A 20041-nucleotide genomic window follows, 5' to 3' on the forward strand; every position below is an offset into this window, starting at 1 on the left:
GTAGGAAATACACTGCTCTACTTACCAGCCCTCCCTCTCTACACACCAGCAATGACATTGTGAGAACTGGAGGGTAAACTGGGGAATGAGTAATACAAGTGAGGTAAGAGAAGAAAGGCTAGCAGTACCCTTCATCCCCTTGCTAGTGACATCCTGGAGCAGACCTGAGCTGGGTGAAGGGCATAACCATGAATGCTGAGTAAAGTTTTCACTTCTGGCTATTATACTAGACTGTATGAACTACTGACAGGAATATACTCTATTGCTTTGAGTCGATTAGGAGAGTACTGGGATTTCATTCAAGGGCATGGGAAGAACTATCCTCATGGAATACATTTAAAGGTACATTGGAAAACAAAAGTGAAATTGCTGGTCAATTATCCCCCTCAAGTCCTGTGTCTTCATCATGACAGCTACAAACTTCTGAAAAGGCATGGGAAGCAGTGAGCTCTAACAGGGGATAGCAGGACAGATCAGATACTTGACCTGCTGTCGTTCTTCTGAAAATTTTTTACATTTGAAATGTAATGAACATAATGAAGATGCTGAGAAGCTATCTAAAAAAGTGAAAGATACAAAGGAAATGTCAAAAATAAGTAGGGTGCTACAAGATTGTATTTGTATTTGGGATTGTATTTGGGGATTGTATCTTCCCCACATAGAAGAGTAGGGATTTGGAACCGTACACAAGATTTTCTCCAGTTGAACTATTACTGATTGAATGTCTGTGTCCCCACCTAAAGATCATAAGTTGAAACCTCATGCCCAATGTGATGGTATTGGGAGAGGGAGGCTTTGGAAGGAGGCTAAGTCATGAGGGAAGAAGATTCAGGAATAGGATTAGTGCTCTTATAAAAGAGGCCTCACAGTGTTCCCTCACCGCTGCTACCACATGAGAACACTGAAGACAGCCATCAGTGAGGAAGAGGGCCCTCACCCGATACTGAAATCTGCTAGAGCCATGATATTGAACTTTCCAGCCTAACAAACTGAAAATTGCTTATAGTCTGCCCAGTGTATGGTATTATTATGCCAGCCTGAACATACTAAGACAAACTCCAAAAGGAGAGGATTTCTAGATAACCCTGAGTTGAATGCATGCATTCCTCTTGGCAACTCTCCTAGGCCTAACCCCCCTAATAAAGGAACTTAAAATAAATCACACAAGAAGTGCAAATCACCACAGACGAGATATAGCGAAGCAAAATGGAAGGTTGAAAGCAGGTACAAGGGTAATACCTGGACTTAGAGCAGAGATAGCAAACACCTGAGCCAGTCTAGAAAGAAGCCAACAAACAAAAAACCAAAGACAGACCTGAAGGCACCAGGTCCCTAAGATTGAGGCCACAGATGAAAAGAGAACTGGCTGATACTCCTCATAGGCAATCAAGTCTCCCAACCTAAATGGAAAATTTGAGGTTTACTCTATGGAGAAACAAAGCAAAGGAGCCTGTGAACTTGGGATAGGAACTTTGTGGATGTGGAGAACAGCTGAGCAAGAGTAAACACTAAGAAATTAGGTGAAAAGCTGCATTAAAAATGAGTAAAGCTTCTCCTGGCCCACTTCTTACTCTAACCAACCTGGACATTGGTTGCCCAGGCTTTTTACCTCTGAAGCAATAAGATCAGATAATGCCTCTAGGACCACAGCTTACAAAGTATGGTCCACAGACTGGGGATGAGCAGAAAGGACATAAAACTGAAACTATGTTCAATACTTTGACATAATTTGCCATTTTCACTGTTGAATCTGCATTAATAGTACAAAATCAAGGGTAGGAAAAGCTGCTCCTTTCTTAGCAAAAATCAAAACAATGGCACACAACAGTAGTCACTATACTCCTTGGCATTTCATATTCAGAAATTTTTTTAAAAACTGAGTTCACGGGATCCCTGGGTGGCGCAGCGGTTTGGCGCCTGCCTTTGGCCCAGGGCGTGATCCTGGAGACCCGGGATCGAATCCCATGTCGGGCTCCCGGTGCATGGAGCCTGCTTCTCCCTCTGCCTATGTCTCTGCCTCTCTCTCTCTCTCTCTCTGTGACTATCATAAATAAATAAAAAAAAAAAAAGATTTTATAAAAAAAAATAAAAAAAAAATAAAAAAAATAAAAACTGAGTTCACTTTAAAAAAAAATAAAAAATAAAAAATAAAAAAAAATAAAAACTGAGTTCACTTAAAAGATCCTGAGGGAGTAAAAATTATTAATAAATCTTGAATCACCTATATTTTCAATATCCTATGCAACAAGTGTGTGTGTATATATGTGTGTGTATATATTATATATATACATATACATATATCGCACTTCTGCTACACACTAAAGAATGAGTGTGATCTCCAGGGAAAGGACACATACTATTCTTTACCTTGCATGCTGAACCACTGGCCTTTTTTCATGGAACACCATTTTCACCTCAAAAAAAATGTCTGATAGAGAAACCATGGTTATGCAGACTTGGGTATTTGGCAGAAAGTTTCTAAATAATCAATACAGTGAGCCTGTCACTTCAAGAATAACAATTGACAGTACTTATTGCCAATGATAAATTCAAGCTTTCAAGCAAAACTTAGGGTTTGGGATAAGTTCTATCTATCACCATGGGCTTGATAGTTTCTCATCCTTGAAGATTTTTCTGATAAGACTAATAGTAATACAAGCAAATGTGGTATTTTGACATAGTATAATGAAATGTGTCAATATTTGGAAGGTTGGCATAATTCAGTCAACCAGCATTGTCCAAATAACCAATGCATCTCAAAAATGTTACAAATCTGTGCATGGGTTAAGATCCCTTCAAAGGGAAAGACAAACCAATGGATTTGAAAAGCCCACTGATAGAATTTCAGATTCTACTGCCACTGTTAAGAACTAGACCACTTGTTGAGTTTTGGTGTAGTATCAAAAAAAAAAAAAAATACCCACAGTTATATGAAAAGAGTATTAAAATATTCCACCATTTTCCAACTACATATCTGAATGGGACAGATTTTCTTCCTCTATTTTTTTCTTTTTTTTAAGATTTTATTTATATAATCATGAGACAGAGAGAGAGAGAGAGAGAGAGAGGCAGAGACACAGGCAGAGGGAGAAGCAGGCCCCATGCAGGGAGCCCGACATGGGACTAGATCCCGAGACTCCAGGATCACGCCCTGGGCCGAAGGCAGGCGCCCAACTGCTGAGTCACCCAGGGATGCCCTTTTCCTCTATTTCAAACAGCATATTGCGACAGACCGAAAGCAACGATAGATATGAGGACTTAGGGGTCTTCGATTAAGCTATACATTATGATAATTTGCAAAAATGTAAAACAATGTCACTTATGAAATTGTCTTAAAAAACCTTCACGTAAAATAACTATTTCTGTTAACATGTAATGGGTTTACTACTGCATTTTTAAATGAAGTAACTATTTTTATGATTTTTTTATCTTAGTTTCAAGTATATAAATACTGCAAGATACAACCTACATAAACAAAAGTTCCATAGCTGCACTGCCAATAAGATAGTAGTAGATAGTAAGTAACTAGTCTTGTGTGATTACTGGACTCTTGAAATATGACCAGTCTGAATTGAGATATGCTCTATATGTAAAATATACACTGGATTTCAAAGACTTTGTATTAAAAAGAACGTAAAATTTATCAACTTCTTATATTTGGTTACATGTCAAAACAGTATTTTGGAATCATTGAAATTAATATATTTTACTTAACCCAATCTTTTAGTGTGGCTACCAGGAAATTTAAAACCACATCTATAGCTTGCATTTTTTTTATTTCCATTTTTTTTTAAAGATTTTTAATTTATTTATTCATGAGACACAGAGAGAGAGAGAGAGAGAGAGAGAGAGGCAGAGACACAGGAGAAGCAGACTCCACGCAGGGAGCCAGATGCAGGACTTGATCCTGGGACTCCAGGACCGCACCCTGGGCCTGGGCCGCAGGCAGGCGCTAAACTGCTGAGCCACCCAGGGAACCCCTCCATTGTATTTCTATCAAACAGCACTCGTCCATTACATCCTTAATAGTTTTTAATATTAAGTGAAACAGCCATGAGACCAAAGTTCTAAAAACTGCTGCTGTATGGGAAAATGAACCAGTAGAAGGGAAAAAGAACAAATCTATGGACTCTGACATTTAGGAGGCCCAATGGGACACAGAATGACCCTACAGAGAAAAAACACTACCAGTCAATAAGGCAAGAACATAGATTCTCTCAAATATGAAAAGGTGGTAAAGCTCACCATACATGTGTGGAAATCCTCTAACATGAAGGTCAAAGACCAACACAAATAAAAATGAAAAATAAATATCCCTGTGAAAAGACAGTGTAAATAGAAAAAAAACTTCAAAAAGACTTTAATATCCTTAGATGAGTATACTGCATCCATGCAAAAGCAGCTATACTTAAAAACATTCATAAACTGGAAAATTTGGTGGTAGAAATAAATTCAAAAGAAAAATAGATCTCAGAAAGCATCGCAGAGAGTAGAACAGAAAGACAGGAAAAAAAAAAAAAAAACAGATAAAGAAATTTAGAGGAGTACTTCAGGAAGTCCAAATGCAGAAAAGTCAGAAAGAATACCTGAAAAATTGTGTCTGCATGTGCGTGTGTTGGGGAGTGGTTGGGGAGAGGGGGGCAGAATGAGGTTACAGAAATAGTTTCTCAAATTTGAAAGATGTCTACAGACCTAAAAGCTCTAGCAAATGCCCTTAGAGCCAGCATAATAAATGATTTTTAAAAACCACAGACATTATGAGATTCCATATAATTGGAAGGGAAAAAAATGGAAAGGTTTATAGGTGTAAAGTGGGTAAAAGAGAGGCTTTAATAACACTGAAAACAAACAATGACAAAAGAAACTCTTCAAAATTCTGAAGAATGACCTCAATCTAGAATTTGATCTTAATAATCAAGTGTGACTAAAGACATTTTCAGACAAATTATCAAAAACCAAAAATCTCTTACAGATCCTTTCTCAAAAATCTGCTAGATGTATTTAAAATATATTGAGAAGAGAAACCATTATTAAAACCAGGAAAATAAAATATTTGTACAAATGAAAAACTTTATTGTACACTATGTGGCTAAAATTTGGTAAAACCTAAATATTAAGATTTGCATATTGTACACCTGAAACTAACATTATACTATGTCAACTAACCGGAATTTAATTTTTTAAGTTTATTTATTATTAAATAAATAAAATATTATTAAAGTCATCCTTATGCCCGACATGGGACTCAAACTCACAACCCTGAAATCAAGAGCCACATGCTCTTCTAAGCCAGCCAAGCGCCCCTAACTAACTGGAATTTATATAAAAACTTAAAAAAAAACTTTTTAAAGGAACCACAAAGGACCCTGAATAGCCAAAGCAATCTTAAGAGCAAAGCTGGAGGTATCACACTCCCAGATTTCAAGATACACTACAAAGCTGAGGTAATCAAAATGGTATGGTACTGGCACAAAAACAGACACATAGATCATTGGAAAAGAGCCCAGAAATAAACCCATGCTTATAAGGTCAATTAATCTATGACAAAGGAGGCAAGAACATACAGTGCAGAAAAGACCATCTCTTCAACAAACGCTGCCAGGCAAATTGGACCAATTTTTACACCATACACAAAAAAAGAAACTCAAAATACATTAAAGACCTCAATGTGAGACTTGAAACCATAAAATTCCTGGAAGGGGGGGGGGGGGGGGCAGGGAACCACACAGGCAGCAATTTGGCATCAGCCTTAGCAGAACTTTTTTATGTAGGTCTCCTCAGGAAAGGAAAATAAAAGCAAAAATAAACTATTAAAAATTTATCAAAATAAAGAGCCTTTGCACATTGAAGGAAACCATTAACAAAACAAAAAAGCAACCTACTGATTGCAAAAAGGTATTTGCAAATGATGTATAAGGGGTTAATATCCAAAATCTATAAATAACGTCTACAACTTAACACCAAAGAAACAATAAGGCTTTTTTTTTAAAGATTTAAGTAATCACTGCACCCAATGTGGGGCTCAAACTCACAACCCCAACATCAAAAGTTGCATGCTCTATCAACTGAGGCAGCCAGGTGCCCCTTAACATTATTTAAAAATAGGCAGGAAAATAAGATGCGCAGGGGACCTGAATAGACATTCCTTCCAAAGATGACACACCAATGGCAAACAGGTACATGAAAAGATGCTCAACATTACTAATCCGGAATATAGAAATCAACAACACAATGAGATCACCTCACTCACACCTGTCTGAATAGCCAGAGTCAAAAAAAAAAAAAAAAAAGTGTTGGTGAGGATAAGAAGAACAAGATCCTCATGTAGTGTTGATGGGAATGTTAAGTTGTACAAGCCACTGTGAAAAACAGTATGGAGGTTCCTCAAAAAATCAAAAATAGAAATACCATATGATCCAGTAATTGCACTACTAGGTATTTACCCAAAGAAAACAAAACACTAATTTGAAAAGATATATGCACCCCGATGTTTACTACAGCACTATTTACGGTAGCCAACATATGGAAGTAGCTCAAGTGTCACTAAGAGATAATGGATAAAGACGTGGTATAGACACCTCTCTCTCTCCTTCCCTCCCTCTCCCTTCCTCCCCCTCCCTCTCTCTCTCCCTTTCTCTCTCCTCTCCCTCTCTCTCTCTCTTTCTCTCGTGCGTGCACACACACTCACACAAAATTTACTCAGCCATTAAAAAAAGAGGAAGATCTTGCCTTCTGCAACAACACGGATGGACCTAGAGGATATTAGGCTAATTGAAAGAAGTCATACTGAGAAAGACAAATACCATGTGGTATTTGTGGAATCTAAAAACAAAACAAATAAACAAAAAGGAGAAACAGACCCATAAATACAGAGAACTGATGGTTACTAGAGGGGTGGAGGATGGGTAAATGGACAGAATGAGTGAAAGCAAGTGGAGAATACAGACTTGCAGTTATGGAATGAGTAAGTGAACGGGGATAAAAGGTACAGCATAGGAACTATAATCAATGGTACTCTAACAGTGATGTATGGGGACAGATGCTAGCTACACTGCGCGAGCATACCAAAACATACAGGCTTTCCCAATCACTATGCTGTACACCTGAAACTAATAGAACTTTGTGTCTTTATACTTCAATATATAAAAAAAAAAAAACCTGAATGCTGATCTCACCAAAATTTTAACTAATGAAGCAGGAAGAATGGAGATGAGTGCTAAGGGATGTGAACTAGATGAAAGAAGTGAAAAACAACTAAATCATTGTCTACAAATAGATCAAGTGAAAACATATTAAATTTTAAAATCAAGAAAAATCATTCAAGCATATTGCTAAGAAATGAGAAGAAACATTTAAAGAAGATGGGGATCCCTGGGTGGCTCAGCGGTTTAGCGCCTGCCTTTGGCCCGGGGCGCGATCCTGGAGTCCCGAGATCGAGTCCCACGTCAGGACTGCTTCTCCCTCTGCCTGTGTCTCTGCCTGTCTCTGTCTCTCTCTCTCTCTATCATGAATAAATAAATAAAATCTTTAAAAAATAAATAAATAAGTTGAAAGTGGCTGCTACTAACAGGTAAGAAGGAGTGGGCATGAAATTGCTGACATTTGTTGAAAACCTTGGAATACATAGTTTTGAATGTCTTACTTTGTTTTAAAGTACAATTTAAAAATTCAAAGTGATATCAGGTAACAGAAAAGGAATATACAGTTAACTTTATACACAGTTTTAAATTATTTTGCAAAGAAATCAGGAATTTATGAATTTTTGACAAATGTTTTTTAAATCCTCTTAAAAGTCTTAGCTCTGAAAAGCTAAGACTGAATAAATGCACTTGGAAACTGTGAATAAATTTTCTGTCCATTTTTTTGCTTTAAACTAGACATAACTGGAAAGAAAAGACAGCCACCTAATAATTCACCAGGAATCAGCAGCTGGCTGAGCCAACCTGCAGAACTATGCTGTTTGGGGTGTAGAGCTTGTTACTGTTCTTTGCCATGTACAAATGGGGGAGGCTGCAGAAGAACTCTGGTTATCTTCTCCTATAAAAGCAAAAATCCGGACAGAGACGGCCTATGTTCCATTTAGGCACCGACCAACCAAAGCTGAGTAGGAGCAACCCAGTGTCTCCCTAACACTCAGCATGACGCAGTCTACTACCAAATAGTGTTACATTTCCCCATACGCACCCCTATACATGAGAAAAGGGTAAAACAGGAAGATGTCATCTTTCAAGAATCAGAAATAGCACATAGGTTAATAGAATCTCCCTGTCTAAAATGCAAACAGCACGGGTTTATTTCTCCAATTACTTTTGTAGCCACTGCAATGATTGGCGTCTAAGATCCTGGTTTAAGAGGTAATAGGCTTGAAAGAAGCAAACTCATTCATTTTTGCTATGTCCTGCAAGCTTGCACTTATACATAGATTTACCTTTTCCCATATATTGCAAAGCTTTTTACATGTGATACATGCAGATGAAATTAAAATAAGCTGATCAGCATGTTTTAAAATAATTGCAGACTTTTTCCAACTTAATCTGTCCGTTAACTCTATTAAAGACATGAAAAACAAGACGGTTTCAATGGTTTCCTCATTTTGATTTATAGAATACATATCATAATCCTGTTCGAAGAAAAAAAATCTTTATCTTGGACCGGTGTGAATGAAGAACAGAGAGGCAGTACAACTTTAAAACAAAGACTGTTAGTTTTATTTACATGCCACAACACAATCTCCAAATGACCTCTGCCTTCCCAAGTAACATTTTAACTAAAATGACAGAGAATGGAATGCCACATTAGAATTGAAAGCAAGATAAAAGGTAGAAGTCCTAATCTACTGCTCTACATAGCATTATTCATGACAAGGGTTTCCCACTTTCTCAGACAGGGTTCAAAATGTCAGCTTTAACTATGTAGCAAATTTTAATAGGATGCTTCTAAATGGGTACCCTAAGAGGGCTACAAGGATTTCTTCATCTGCAGCACATTCAGAATGACACCAGCTACTTCTCACCTGGCCCCAGGAGTAAAGTCTCCCCAGCCTATTTCCTTTTATCTCTGATGCATTTTGGCTCCTACTGAGCTAACCACTCTCCTAACAGGTTAGAAGCCAGAAATAAAAATTTTGTTTTGTGTTTACAGAGCATCAAAGCGTGGGCAAGGAAGTCCTTACTTAAGTCTTCCCTGCTCAGGCTGTGGAATTACTCTGCCGGCAGGCAGGCAAGGTGCTGCTCTACCCTTGGCTGCTGGAGGGCTGGCACAATGAAGCAGTTGGAAAATGCAATGTTGAACAGCCACTTTGATGTAAACTGTAAAATAACATTGAGGTCTTCAAAAATCTTACAGCAATTTATCAATTAAGTTTTATGTGATAGCAATACTGCTGTGCAAATAAATACATAAAACTGCTGTAGTAAACACAGACTGGACCAACTAACTAGCCATTTCTTGCTCTAAGGACACTGTGGGGAAGGCAAGTTTTTCCTATTCAGAGAAACAGTCTGTCGGGAAGTGGAGTAACAATCAAAGTGACTCTACAAAGGACAAGAGAACAAGAAGCCAGAAATATGTGGATAAACTACTTACATGATCTCTTTCAGTTTCATGTTGCAAATGTTAGCACCCAGATTTCATCATCTTTTAGCAAGATGGCACTTTAATTCTTTATAGATGCCACGTGCCAACTCCAAAACATTCAGCAAAATGTTTTGGGGGACTAAAAAAAAGGCTAACGTTAAATACATGATGCTTTTTACCTGGACACTCTCAGACTTAATTTTCAAAATCAAAATTTTCTAAATAGATCCAAATACCTACCAGGGAAGAAAACATCTTAAAAACGTCATTCAGGGGGACGTGGGTAGCTCAGTTGGTGAAACGTCCAACTCTTGATTTTGGCTCAGGTCATGATCTCAGGGTCATTACATTGAGCCCTGAGTCAGGCTCCACGCTGGGCATGGAGCCTGCTAGGGATTCTCTCTCTCCCGATCTCCCTCTGCCCCACTGCCCCCAACCCACTCAAGTGCACTCTCCCCCTCCCTCTCTAAAAAAAAAAAAAAAAAAATCATTCAAATTTAACTTTAGAAACAGAAGTACAAATTATAACTTTTAACTGGTTTATCTTAAAAGCAGCCTAACTCCAGAGCAATATAGCAAGGTATTACCTGAACCATTATTCCATCATAACTGGAGACAGTGCCAGATTGAGGTACACAGCCTCATACTTTTATTTTAAATCAGTTTCAAACATCCCCTTCATCCACAACATGACACATTAAAACCATTCTATTATTCTGAGAAGTGTAAATTAGAGATTGAAATCCTTTCACCTTCAATATCATCATCATCTTGCAAACATGTGTTAAGCATTTGGGGATTTGGGGGTCAGAGGGAGCATGAGGAGGACTGAGCAGATGATGTCCGAGTCAGGGAATCATAATCGGAGTATTTCCCAGGTAAGCAACATCCCTATGCAAGGATTTATTAATGTTCCCAGGGCTCCCAAAATCTACTGAGCCAACGAACTGATTTATTTGTGCTAATAAAGAGTTCATGCTTTCAGGAAACATGACGCCCAAAACCCACCTCTTTCCAGGCGTAACCATGAGAAAGTAAGACGAGCCAACTCAGAACAATTCCACTTGGCTTGAGATTCTGGGAGCCAAGGACTACTCTGCTCAGCTTTACTCCCAGTGCCCTCCCCCAGGAGATGCACAGCCGCCCACATACACGAAGGGTAGAAGAATGGGAAAGGGCAGAGCTTTCTTTCCTGGGAACAAAGCCAGAGTGAAAGTTCTGCAGGCTGTAAACATATAACAGCTAGTGGAGAGCCATGGAAACCTTCTCCCCAAGCAAATGTGCTTTACTGTAAACTTTCCTTGCCCCCTACAATATTTAGTGTTGCGTTAAAGCAAATATTTTTAAAATACGCAAGCATGTGCTGTTTAAAATGCCTAAAATTAAAAACAAACAAATTCCCCCTATTGCCTGTCTTAAACCACCAATACATCCACTCTTTATCACCAGATATCTATGAAGTAGCTGATGGCTGGGGATACAGACTAGTTTACAAACTTCCCCTTGCCTGTGCTGTAAGGATTCTAAACAGAGAGTCCTCCTAAGACTCCAGAATGAAGCATATGGCACACACACACACAGAGACAGGGGGTTAATACACGTCCCAAGTGTCAAAGGGGTCCAGGTCTTAAAAAAAAAAAAAATACCCGGCCTTCATGTGATGAAAGTTTACATTACTAGGTTACAGTTCACATTAACCACTTCATCTGCCACTGAATTCAGCTACCTACAACTCCTAAGGAATAGAACACTAAGCAATTAATGAAGAGTTATTCCCCGCTCAGGAATGGGAGACCACACCGTTCACTTCAGTTCTCTGGGGACTCCAAACAGCTGAACACCCTCACAGGTACAGCCACTCCCATATCCTTCATTCCCTTGGTTCTCAAATCCTTTGCTGCCACTGTATTATTTGATTCACTTTATAATTTTCTGCCCTTCCTTAGCCTATTTTTCCATACCTTTCACAGATGACAAGTAGCTACACAAGCAGTGATTTCTGGTCCTTGGGAGAATGTTGCCAACTTAAAATGTTAACAGAAGCTCTACTCCGCTGATATATTCAACCAGTCAATTAGGACCCTAGTTCCTCTATGTGCCAACCCCCTTTCCAGTTATTCCCTAACCTTTATGGGCTTCCCTCGAGTCTCTACTTCTTAGAACTCCTTAAAGCAAAGTTCTTTGGTGGGCCTTCATATGGGTGACTGTATAGGAACAAAAAATGTCCCAACTGTTGCATTTAATAAACGTAATCTTTCATGTATGTGGTTGTCAGCATCTGCTATAGTTTCCTTCTGGTTACTATCTTAAATTTGAGTTACTGAAAATTAGGTTTATAGACTCTCTCTCCAACTTGCTAAGATCATTATCACTTTGTTACTAAACATGCTCAATTTAGTAAACCTCCAAAATGAAGGGGACTTTGCCCAGGAGCCGATTTTATGGTCACCTGGTGTGAGTTCTAACATACTAGAGTTGACTCCTGGGTCTTGCTAACTAGTAGATGATCTCTACTAGTTATCTAAAGTGGGGGCCTTCAGTGAGCCGTCATTTCTGCTCGTTATATAAAATGGGGCCTTCTGTGCACCAGTCATCGCTACTAGTTATCTAAAGTGGGGCCTTCTGTGCACCACTTTAGAGATCAGAAATAGGGCTTCCCACACTCCGGTCAGAACATACATTTAACCTCCTTGGAGCCTGAAACACATAGTCCTGAGGAAGGTCACTGGGCAAGTGTTAACAAGATGGAAGTCAGCGCTCCCACAAGGGTAAAAGAAGGTCTTTTTTTTTTTTTTTTTTAAGAGAAATATATGAAAGACTATTTGAGGCTTTAATATTTCTAAGAAAAACCATAAACACAATATAACTGCTACTGCATGATTTTTTGTTGTTTTTTTTTCTTTAAAACAGCATCCAAAGGAGAGCTGAGCGACAGCCTATGGAATCACCCAAATTGAATGCTATACCCTTTTGAGGTACACACAGGTGAAGCTTTCATAGCAATTTGGTCCTATTAACCTAGCAGCATCTTACAGGAATAGGTAATGAAGCCAGGGAGTCATCTGTGGTAGCCACTGGAGCTTGTTCATAAGTTGTTCTTATACTGAGAACATGTGATCCTGAGAATCACTCTTTACCACCCACTTGAACTCAGGTTTGACATGTAACTGGCTATAGAAATGTGAGCATAAGTAACACGTGCCCCCCTGTGCAGAAGTTATAAGAGCCAGTGCATTGATTTATATCTCCACTGACTTTCTATAATCATGGAAACATGCTATAGGATGAAGTCTCCATCAGCTGGGGCCCCAAATGATGAAATGAGCAGATCTCCTATGACCCATCCCAGGCTGATGGCATGACCAATAAGACAGTTATTCTAAGCCACTGAAACCCAGACTGTTTGTTACTGCAGCATAACCTGAGCTTTCCTGATACCACACCTAATTTTAAACACCAACATGTAAGGCACAGAACCGTGCTACTCCTGTGGGAAATGCAAAGGCCAAAGTTTGGGAGGGCAGTAGGCAGTATTGCCGTGAGTATACTGGAGAATCAGAGGGACCGAACAGAGCCACGTTTGGGTCATGGAATAAAGTACAAAATTCTGGTTTCCATTGATTGGAAAGCTTCTAAAGCCCTGGAGTAAAACCACTTTCTAAAGAAGAGGGGGACAGAAGTCAGCTTACCATTGACAGATGACAGCATGAGCAGCAGTCAAGATGGAAAACACGGGAAGACAGGCAGATGGCACAGAAGAGAGCTGAATGAGGCTGCAACATGGATTACAGAAACAGTCCTAGGCAATGAGGTTGGAAATAAAAGGTGCAACAGAGCATGGTAGGGCTTGAATGCCTTGCCATAAAAATGCTAACAGCAACAATAATAGAGACCATTTTATCCCAACACATTTTAGGGCATTACATATACTACTCACTGAATTCTCAAAACAACCCACTGGGCTAGTTGTTTTAATTGTAAAAGGGAAATTATAACAGTAAGGTGCAGGTACAGTACACTGCCCAAAGGCATGAAGGAAATAAATACCAGAAGCAGAATTTGCACTCAGCTAGTCTCACTCCAAGGTCTGTCCTGTTTAACCACCACACCACACTCCCATGTTTCAAAAAGATTAGTTGTGCCATGTGAATAAAAACACGGATATATAGAGATACCTTTTAGAAATCGCTGAAGGTAACCAGGTGGAAGATATTAAGCCCCTGTAGTACAATAGTAACTGTGAATCAGTAACTCAGAGAGTCGTGATGGGGTCAAAGCAATATGACTTTTGCCTGTTTCTGCATGGGGCTGATAGAGCTTGCTGCAAGTTCCTTCTACTTCTCTTGCTGAAAGAGTCTAATTCTCCTCCCCTTAAATCTAGGCTTTTTTAGACTTGCTTGACCCCAAAGAATGTGACAGAAATGACAAATAAACCCCAAAGCTCCTTCTTGCATGGTTCTCTTGAAATACCAGGAGCCCTCAGTCACCCTGTAAGTACAAATCCCTTAGGGCTTTGTCAGAAAGCCCCAAGAGTGTGTGAAGAGGGCCCAGCAGAGCCCAGCCTTTTAGCTAGGTAGGCCTAGGTGGCAGGCGTGTGAATTAAGCCATCTTGGACCTGGTAGACCAGCCACCAGCTGAATTGCCAAGGGACCCCAGGTGACACTGCATGGAACGGAAGCACTCTCTGAGCCAAACTACGGCAAAATCCTGACCCCCAGCCCACGAAATATAATGCGTAAATACATTAATGTGTTTTGGAATGTTTTGTTATGCTGGCATAGATAACCGGAACATGGCATTTACTGAAGAACACTGAACTTCAACCAACTCTATCAAAATCACTCAATGGGGGCCGTCAGTTGAGTGTCTGCCTTCAGGTCAGGTCGTGATCCCGGGATCGAGTCCTGCACTGGGCTCCCTGCTCTGTGTGGGGCCTGCTTCTTCCTCTTCCTCTGCCTGCCTCTCCCCCTGCTTGTGTGAGCTTTCTCTCCCTCTCCCTTGCAGTCAAATAATTTTTTTTTTTTTTTAAATCACTTGGTGGTGTGCTCAGCCCCTCCCTTCAGGAGTTAGAATGTGTGCACTGGCCCAAGGATTGGCAGTTTTAGGAAATTCTATGACCCTAAGTACTTCTTACATTAAGGTTTGAGATTGGAATTAAAACCATCTACACAGGGGACCCTGGGGGGTGCGCTAAGTGAAGCGTCTGACTCTTGGTTTCCCCTCGGGTTGTGGTCTCGGGGTCTTGGGATCAAGCCCCATGTTGGGCTCCATTCATTCAGTATCCACCTAGGATTCTCTCTCCCCCTCCCTCAGCCCCTTCTCATTTCATTCTTGTCCTCTCTCTCACTCTTCCTCTCTCTTTCAAATTTTTTTTTTAAGATTTTATTTATTTATCTATGACAGAGACATAGGCAGAAGGAAACACAGGCTCCCTGCAGGGAGCCTGATGTGGGACTCGATCCCAGGACCATGACCTGAGTCAAAGGCAGATACTCAACCACTGAGCCACCCAGGTACCCCTCTCTCTCAAAACTTAAAAAAAAAAAAAAAATCTACATAATGAAAATGGAACCAAAAATGCTGTTTCCCCACAAAATGAGTGATACATGAAAACTTACATCATTACTCCTCTCCCGCTCACTCCACTGCCATCCTGTGCTCTGGCTGCAGTGAGAACACCGTGGAAGCTTTCAAAGGTAGCCAAAGCTGGAGCCCCAGGCTAAAGCAATCACTAGGAGCAGGTTAGGTGATCCTAATACGCAATCAGGATTGAGAGCCATCGGTTCACCGTTAACCCTTGACACATTATTGCTTTAAAGACTGATTCTTTAGTGGGAGGGAGGAGGAGAGGGAGGGGGAAAGAGGGGGAGAGAGAGAGAAGAGAAAGAGGGGAAGGAGCCACCATGAATGAGGGGAGAAGTAGAGGAAGAGGGACAAGCAGACTCCATGCTGAGATCTAGAGCCCTACACAGGGCTCCACCTCACAACCCTAAGCCCATGATGTGAGCCGAAATCAAGAGTCGGTCACTTAACCAACTGAGCCACCCAGGCACCTCAACCATTAATACGTTACTGCCTTATGAGCAAAGAAGGTATAAAAACAAAAGCCTTCCTAGGAAACGAATCACTCAGAAGAGAAAGGTTTGGCTTGATTGCCCCAGACTGCAAAGACGACCTCTAGGTACCACTTGACTAAGTAAAAGATCAAAAAGAAACGTAATTTCTCTCCTCCCAAAAAAATCTAAAACCACTTGCTATGTGTATCACTTCAGTCAAACATTAAATATATGGAGTAAATTTTTTAAGTTTCTGTGTTTCAAGAAGCAGTTTAAAGCATATGAGTTTCAGGAGCAGATTTGTATTTCTGCTTTAAACATATCTATTGGAAAGACTGGATGTTAAGCAGCTTTTAAAGGGAAAATTTCACTTTAAAAAAGCTTAGCTTTTGCAGTAGGCCACATGCCACCACACAGACTGTATTTTCTTCCTGAGCTAATATTAAAACTTTTTTTTCTGATATGAATTCCAGAATGAAATCTAAAGAATATTAATACTTAGAGTTAAATACAAGATATCAAAATGACCTCCACCCCTTTTGTAACAAAGCACTGCCCTTGTCCAACTCAGTGGCGAGGAAAAGCACTCAGAATGTCAAAGCCACAAAGAGTAGACCATTTCCTATAAAACAAATATTCTCTCTGAACACTGTTAATATTCAGAGATTAGAAAATGAGGTCAGTAATGATAAATGCAAGCATCTCAGCCTCATCATCTGGTTCTATTAAGTGTAAACGGAAATAACGAAATACTTTTCAATAAATATTTGTTACTTATCCAGCAAGCAGTACCTACTATGTGCCAGCAGTAGTGGGTCAGGTGAAAGGAAATCACCCAAGGATTTACCCAGGAGACGGCTGAATGAACCAGATGTCCCTCCAGTCTGTGCCCAAGTGAACTCCCCTAGAAAGTTGTGCCACTATCTTCTAAAGGGGAAACTAAGGTAGAAAATGAAGAAAGATCTTTCACAGCAACAGGAAGTGCAACTCAAACACTGAAATGTTTTTCCAACACTCCTGCTAGATTTGTACTGCATGCTTCACATTCTTTTTGTGCTGAGTCCCCTTTGGAATTAGCCAAAAGCACTGGTGTGAGGAGTGAATCAGTGTTGTTGATATAGCAGAGTTAGCAGGATGTACCGAACAGGCATTAAGGTTCTACATTTTTGTTAACAGATGGTTATGAGGACAATGAAAAATATCTTATGGTCTGACTTAAAGAAAAACGCTGAAGTCGGAAGGGTAAACTTCCAATGTTTTCAGTATCTGTCCCTGATGGTCCTCAGGGATCGCAACTGTTCACACAGACTTCACAGATTACTTATCACTACTTAATTTGCCCCAGTAGAGAAATTAACAAACAATAACCACTGAAATACTTTTGGTGAGGATTCCTGAATACTGGTGAATTAATCATGCCCTACAAATTATTTCAACCACAGCTTAGATACTGTCTTTCTAAAACAAAATATGCCATTAGAAAGTCAGATCCAGAAAAGAAAAAAAAAAAAGAAAAAAAAAACTCTCAAAGAGGTTGACAGCAAATTTAATAAAGTAGGAGTTACAAAGGCATAAAAGAAAATTAACTTAGACGCCTCAGGTTATAGTGACAAGGATTCAGTATTTTCAACTTTTCTGATTTAAAGACGTTTCCAGCTGCACTTCCTCATTCCTGTGCTGAGCAAGAAGGCTCTTTATTGACCACTTTAAAAGATAAATAAATGAGCACACAGCTATATAATTTAGAGAGCTAAATGTTCTCTCCTTAGAGTTTCAGAGGATGCTATTAACCTAATATCAGTAATATCTATCCTGTTAACTATTATTCTAATAGTAGAGGTTTATAATTATCCTGGTTCTACAGCTTGATTCAAAATATTTATTGAGTATCTGCTACGAGCAAAGTGTTGGTCAAAAGGCAATACAAAGTGGTATAAAGATAGCTCCTTGCCATCCCCAGAATATATTTCATAAAATCCAAATGAAACAAATGAGTGGTTGAGACACTTTGATTATCAATTTCTGACTTTCATGGGATATGACATCTTCTAACCAGACTAAAAAGTTTAAAGGTTTTGTGGATTTTTTTTAATCTTTATCTCACCAACAATCAACTCAGAGCTGTTCACACAAGAGCCCAAAATGGATTGATTTAACTTGGCCTCCCTTATAAATAATTAGCCATTTAGTGCTGAGAATTGTCCATAGAGTCTGTGACAATGAGAAACAACCAGGCCCAAAAATGCAAATTAAATCCAACATTCTGACCTAAATTGACATTTTACTATTTACAGATTAGGAATGGTATGTATACAACTAATTCTAACATTCTACCTTCCCTTGAACTCATGACCAGATTTACACGGTTTCTTTGTACTACCATTTAAGGAAATTCTTGGGCAGGGTTTATAGAAAGAGAATAGAAGATTGAAAACTAAGTCAAAAGGAAAACAGAGTTCATTTAGCTTAGAGGGGACATACCCAAGATTGACAGAAGCTTCCCCTAATGAAGTTAACAATGAAACATCTGGTATTTGCATTACTTAGCAGATTTACAAAATGTTTTCACAGCAAGATCCATTTATTCTGTCCACATGACGAAACTTGTGTCCCCACTGCACAAGACAGAATGGTGAGGCTGAAGGAGTGAATGGCAAGTGGCAGAGCGGAAGTACAAATCCAGATTCTGTACCAAGGTGAGGCTATTTACCCAATACTAGAAATACCTTCCCCTTCATGAGGGGATCAAAACCAAGGATTAGGGCACCTGGGTGGCTCAGTCAGTTAAGCGTTTGGCTTCCACTCAGGTCATGATCCCTGGGCCCTGAGATGGAGCCTCGCGTCAGGCTCCCTGCTCAGCAGGGAGTCTGCTTCTCCCTCTTCCTCTGCCTCTGTGATCTCTCACTCTGGCTCTCAAATAAATAAATAAATCCTTAAAAAAGAAAAAAACAAACAAGGATCTCTACTTTTAGACTCCCTGACCTAGAATTGCCATAATTCACTTAAAGAAAAAAGAAAAAGTATAGTAACTATTTGCACACCACTTCCAGTAGGGCCAGAGAGACAAATATAGCTTATATCAACTCAGCTGTAATTAACTAAACAAAGGACAAATGTCCATAAATTTCTAGAATTCCTTAAGAAGAAGATAAATGTCATCTGTTTGAATAAGTTAGATGAAATATTGCCTTTGAACCACTCAGGATTACTTCTAGAACTTGTCTTTTAATCCAACAGTGACCACAGGAATAGATAATAGTGACAATCATTTTCACCAAGTCTCTTAGACCTAAATTAAGCCAGTTCATAATCTGCTTAAGTTTTACATTATGATTTTTTCTTGTAAGAGGAGTTCCCTATATTAAAACACTGGTTCCTGATTTATAAAGAAATTCATTCGGAGGAGACTATTTATTAAAAAATATTATTCACACATAAGAATTCAAAATTCCTATCACATATCATAATCATTCTTCAATTAATCAAATTTGATGAGGAATTCTAATAACGTTTCACTATTAAGTTTTTTTATATATTAAAAAACAATATAGCAATCACCATCTAATGTGTAAGACCTAACCACTGCATAGATGATGTTCTAAATTTGAACTTGAAAGGAAAACCCATCAGCGTGCTGCTTGATTTCTTTAATCTATTCATGTAGGTTAATTACCTGACACTCATTAAGATGACTCTGAGCTTCTTTAAATTTCTGACCATATTAACCTCTCCAACTAATCCTTATTAGAAAAATATTAAAGAGTGTTCATTGCTATTACAAATTGAATTTGAAATGATGAAACAATTATCAAATAAATGGAGTAGAAAACGAGGTTATATGCATGAGAAGATTCAATGCATCAAATATTTTACTTCCATTATTATAAAATAAAGGTCTTAAGGTCTATATTGAGGAAATGTGCTTAAAGATCAGTCTTTGAAAGAAATCTTTCCACTCCATTCTTATCCAATGGGGGAAAAAACAAAAACTTCAAGTTCATTATGAAGAGATTTATTCAGAAAAAAAAAATCTTATTTTAAACGAAATAACTGGACACAGAAAGATTCAACTATCTAGCTCAGTAAGTCCAGATAAAACAATCACTTAATATTATAAGCCTCACATCCCTAGAACTCATTTTGCAACTAAAATGGTAGAGACTTGGGGCACCTGAGTATCTCAGTGAGTTAAGTGGCCGACCCTTGATTTTGGCTCAGGTTCTGATCTCAGGGTCCTGGGATGAGACCTTCATTGGACTCCAAGCTCAGTGGGTAGCTTGAGATTCTCTCTCTCCCTCTACCCTCTATCCCCCTACCACCAACAAGCTCACACTAACTCTCTTGCTCTCTCAAATAAATAGGTAAATCTTTTTTTTTTTTAATTGTAGAGACATATAAAGTCTGGTGAA

The 20041-nt window shown here is 39.1% G+C and overlaps 1 protein-coding gene across 5 annotated transcripts in view; it reads right to left on the reverse strand.

Annotated features, from left to right (window-relative positions):
* PARD3B (par-3 family cell polarity regulator beta) overlaps positions 1-20041 on the reverse strand; it is a 979753-nt gene that overhangs the window by 901120 nt on the left and 58592 nt on the right. The window contains exon 1 of one of the 5 annotated variants that reach the window (XM_077885334.1): positions 16429-16544. The exons of 2 other annotated variants lie outside the window; for them this stretch is intronic. Coding sequence is in view for 1 of the 3 variants with exons in the window: in XM_077885332.1 (XP_077741458.1) it covers positions 13266-13358 (93 nt within the window). In the remaining 2 variants the exon portion in view is untranslated. Of the gene's footprint in view, positions 1-13265; positions 13378-16424; positions 16545-20041 lie in introns of those variants that run through there. 2 more of the 5 variants (XM_077885335.1, XM_077885332.1) reach the window with 2 other exon arrangements.

Source organism: Canis aureus, chromosome 36, assembly GCF_053574225.1.
Source record: "Canis aureus isolate CA01 chromosome 36, VMU_Caureus_v.1.0, whole genome shotgun sequence".
Classification (NCBI taxonomy): Eukaryota; Metazoa; Chordata; class Mammalia; order Carnivora; family Canidae; genus Canis; species Canis aureus.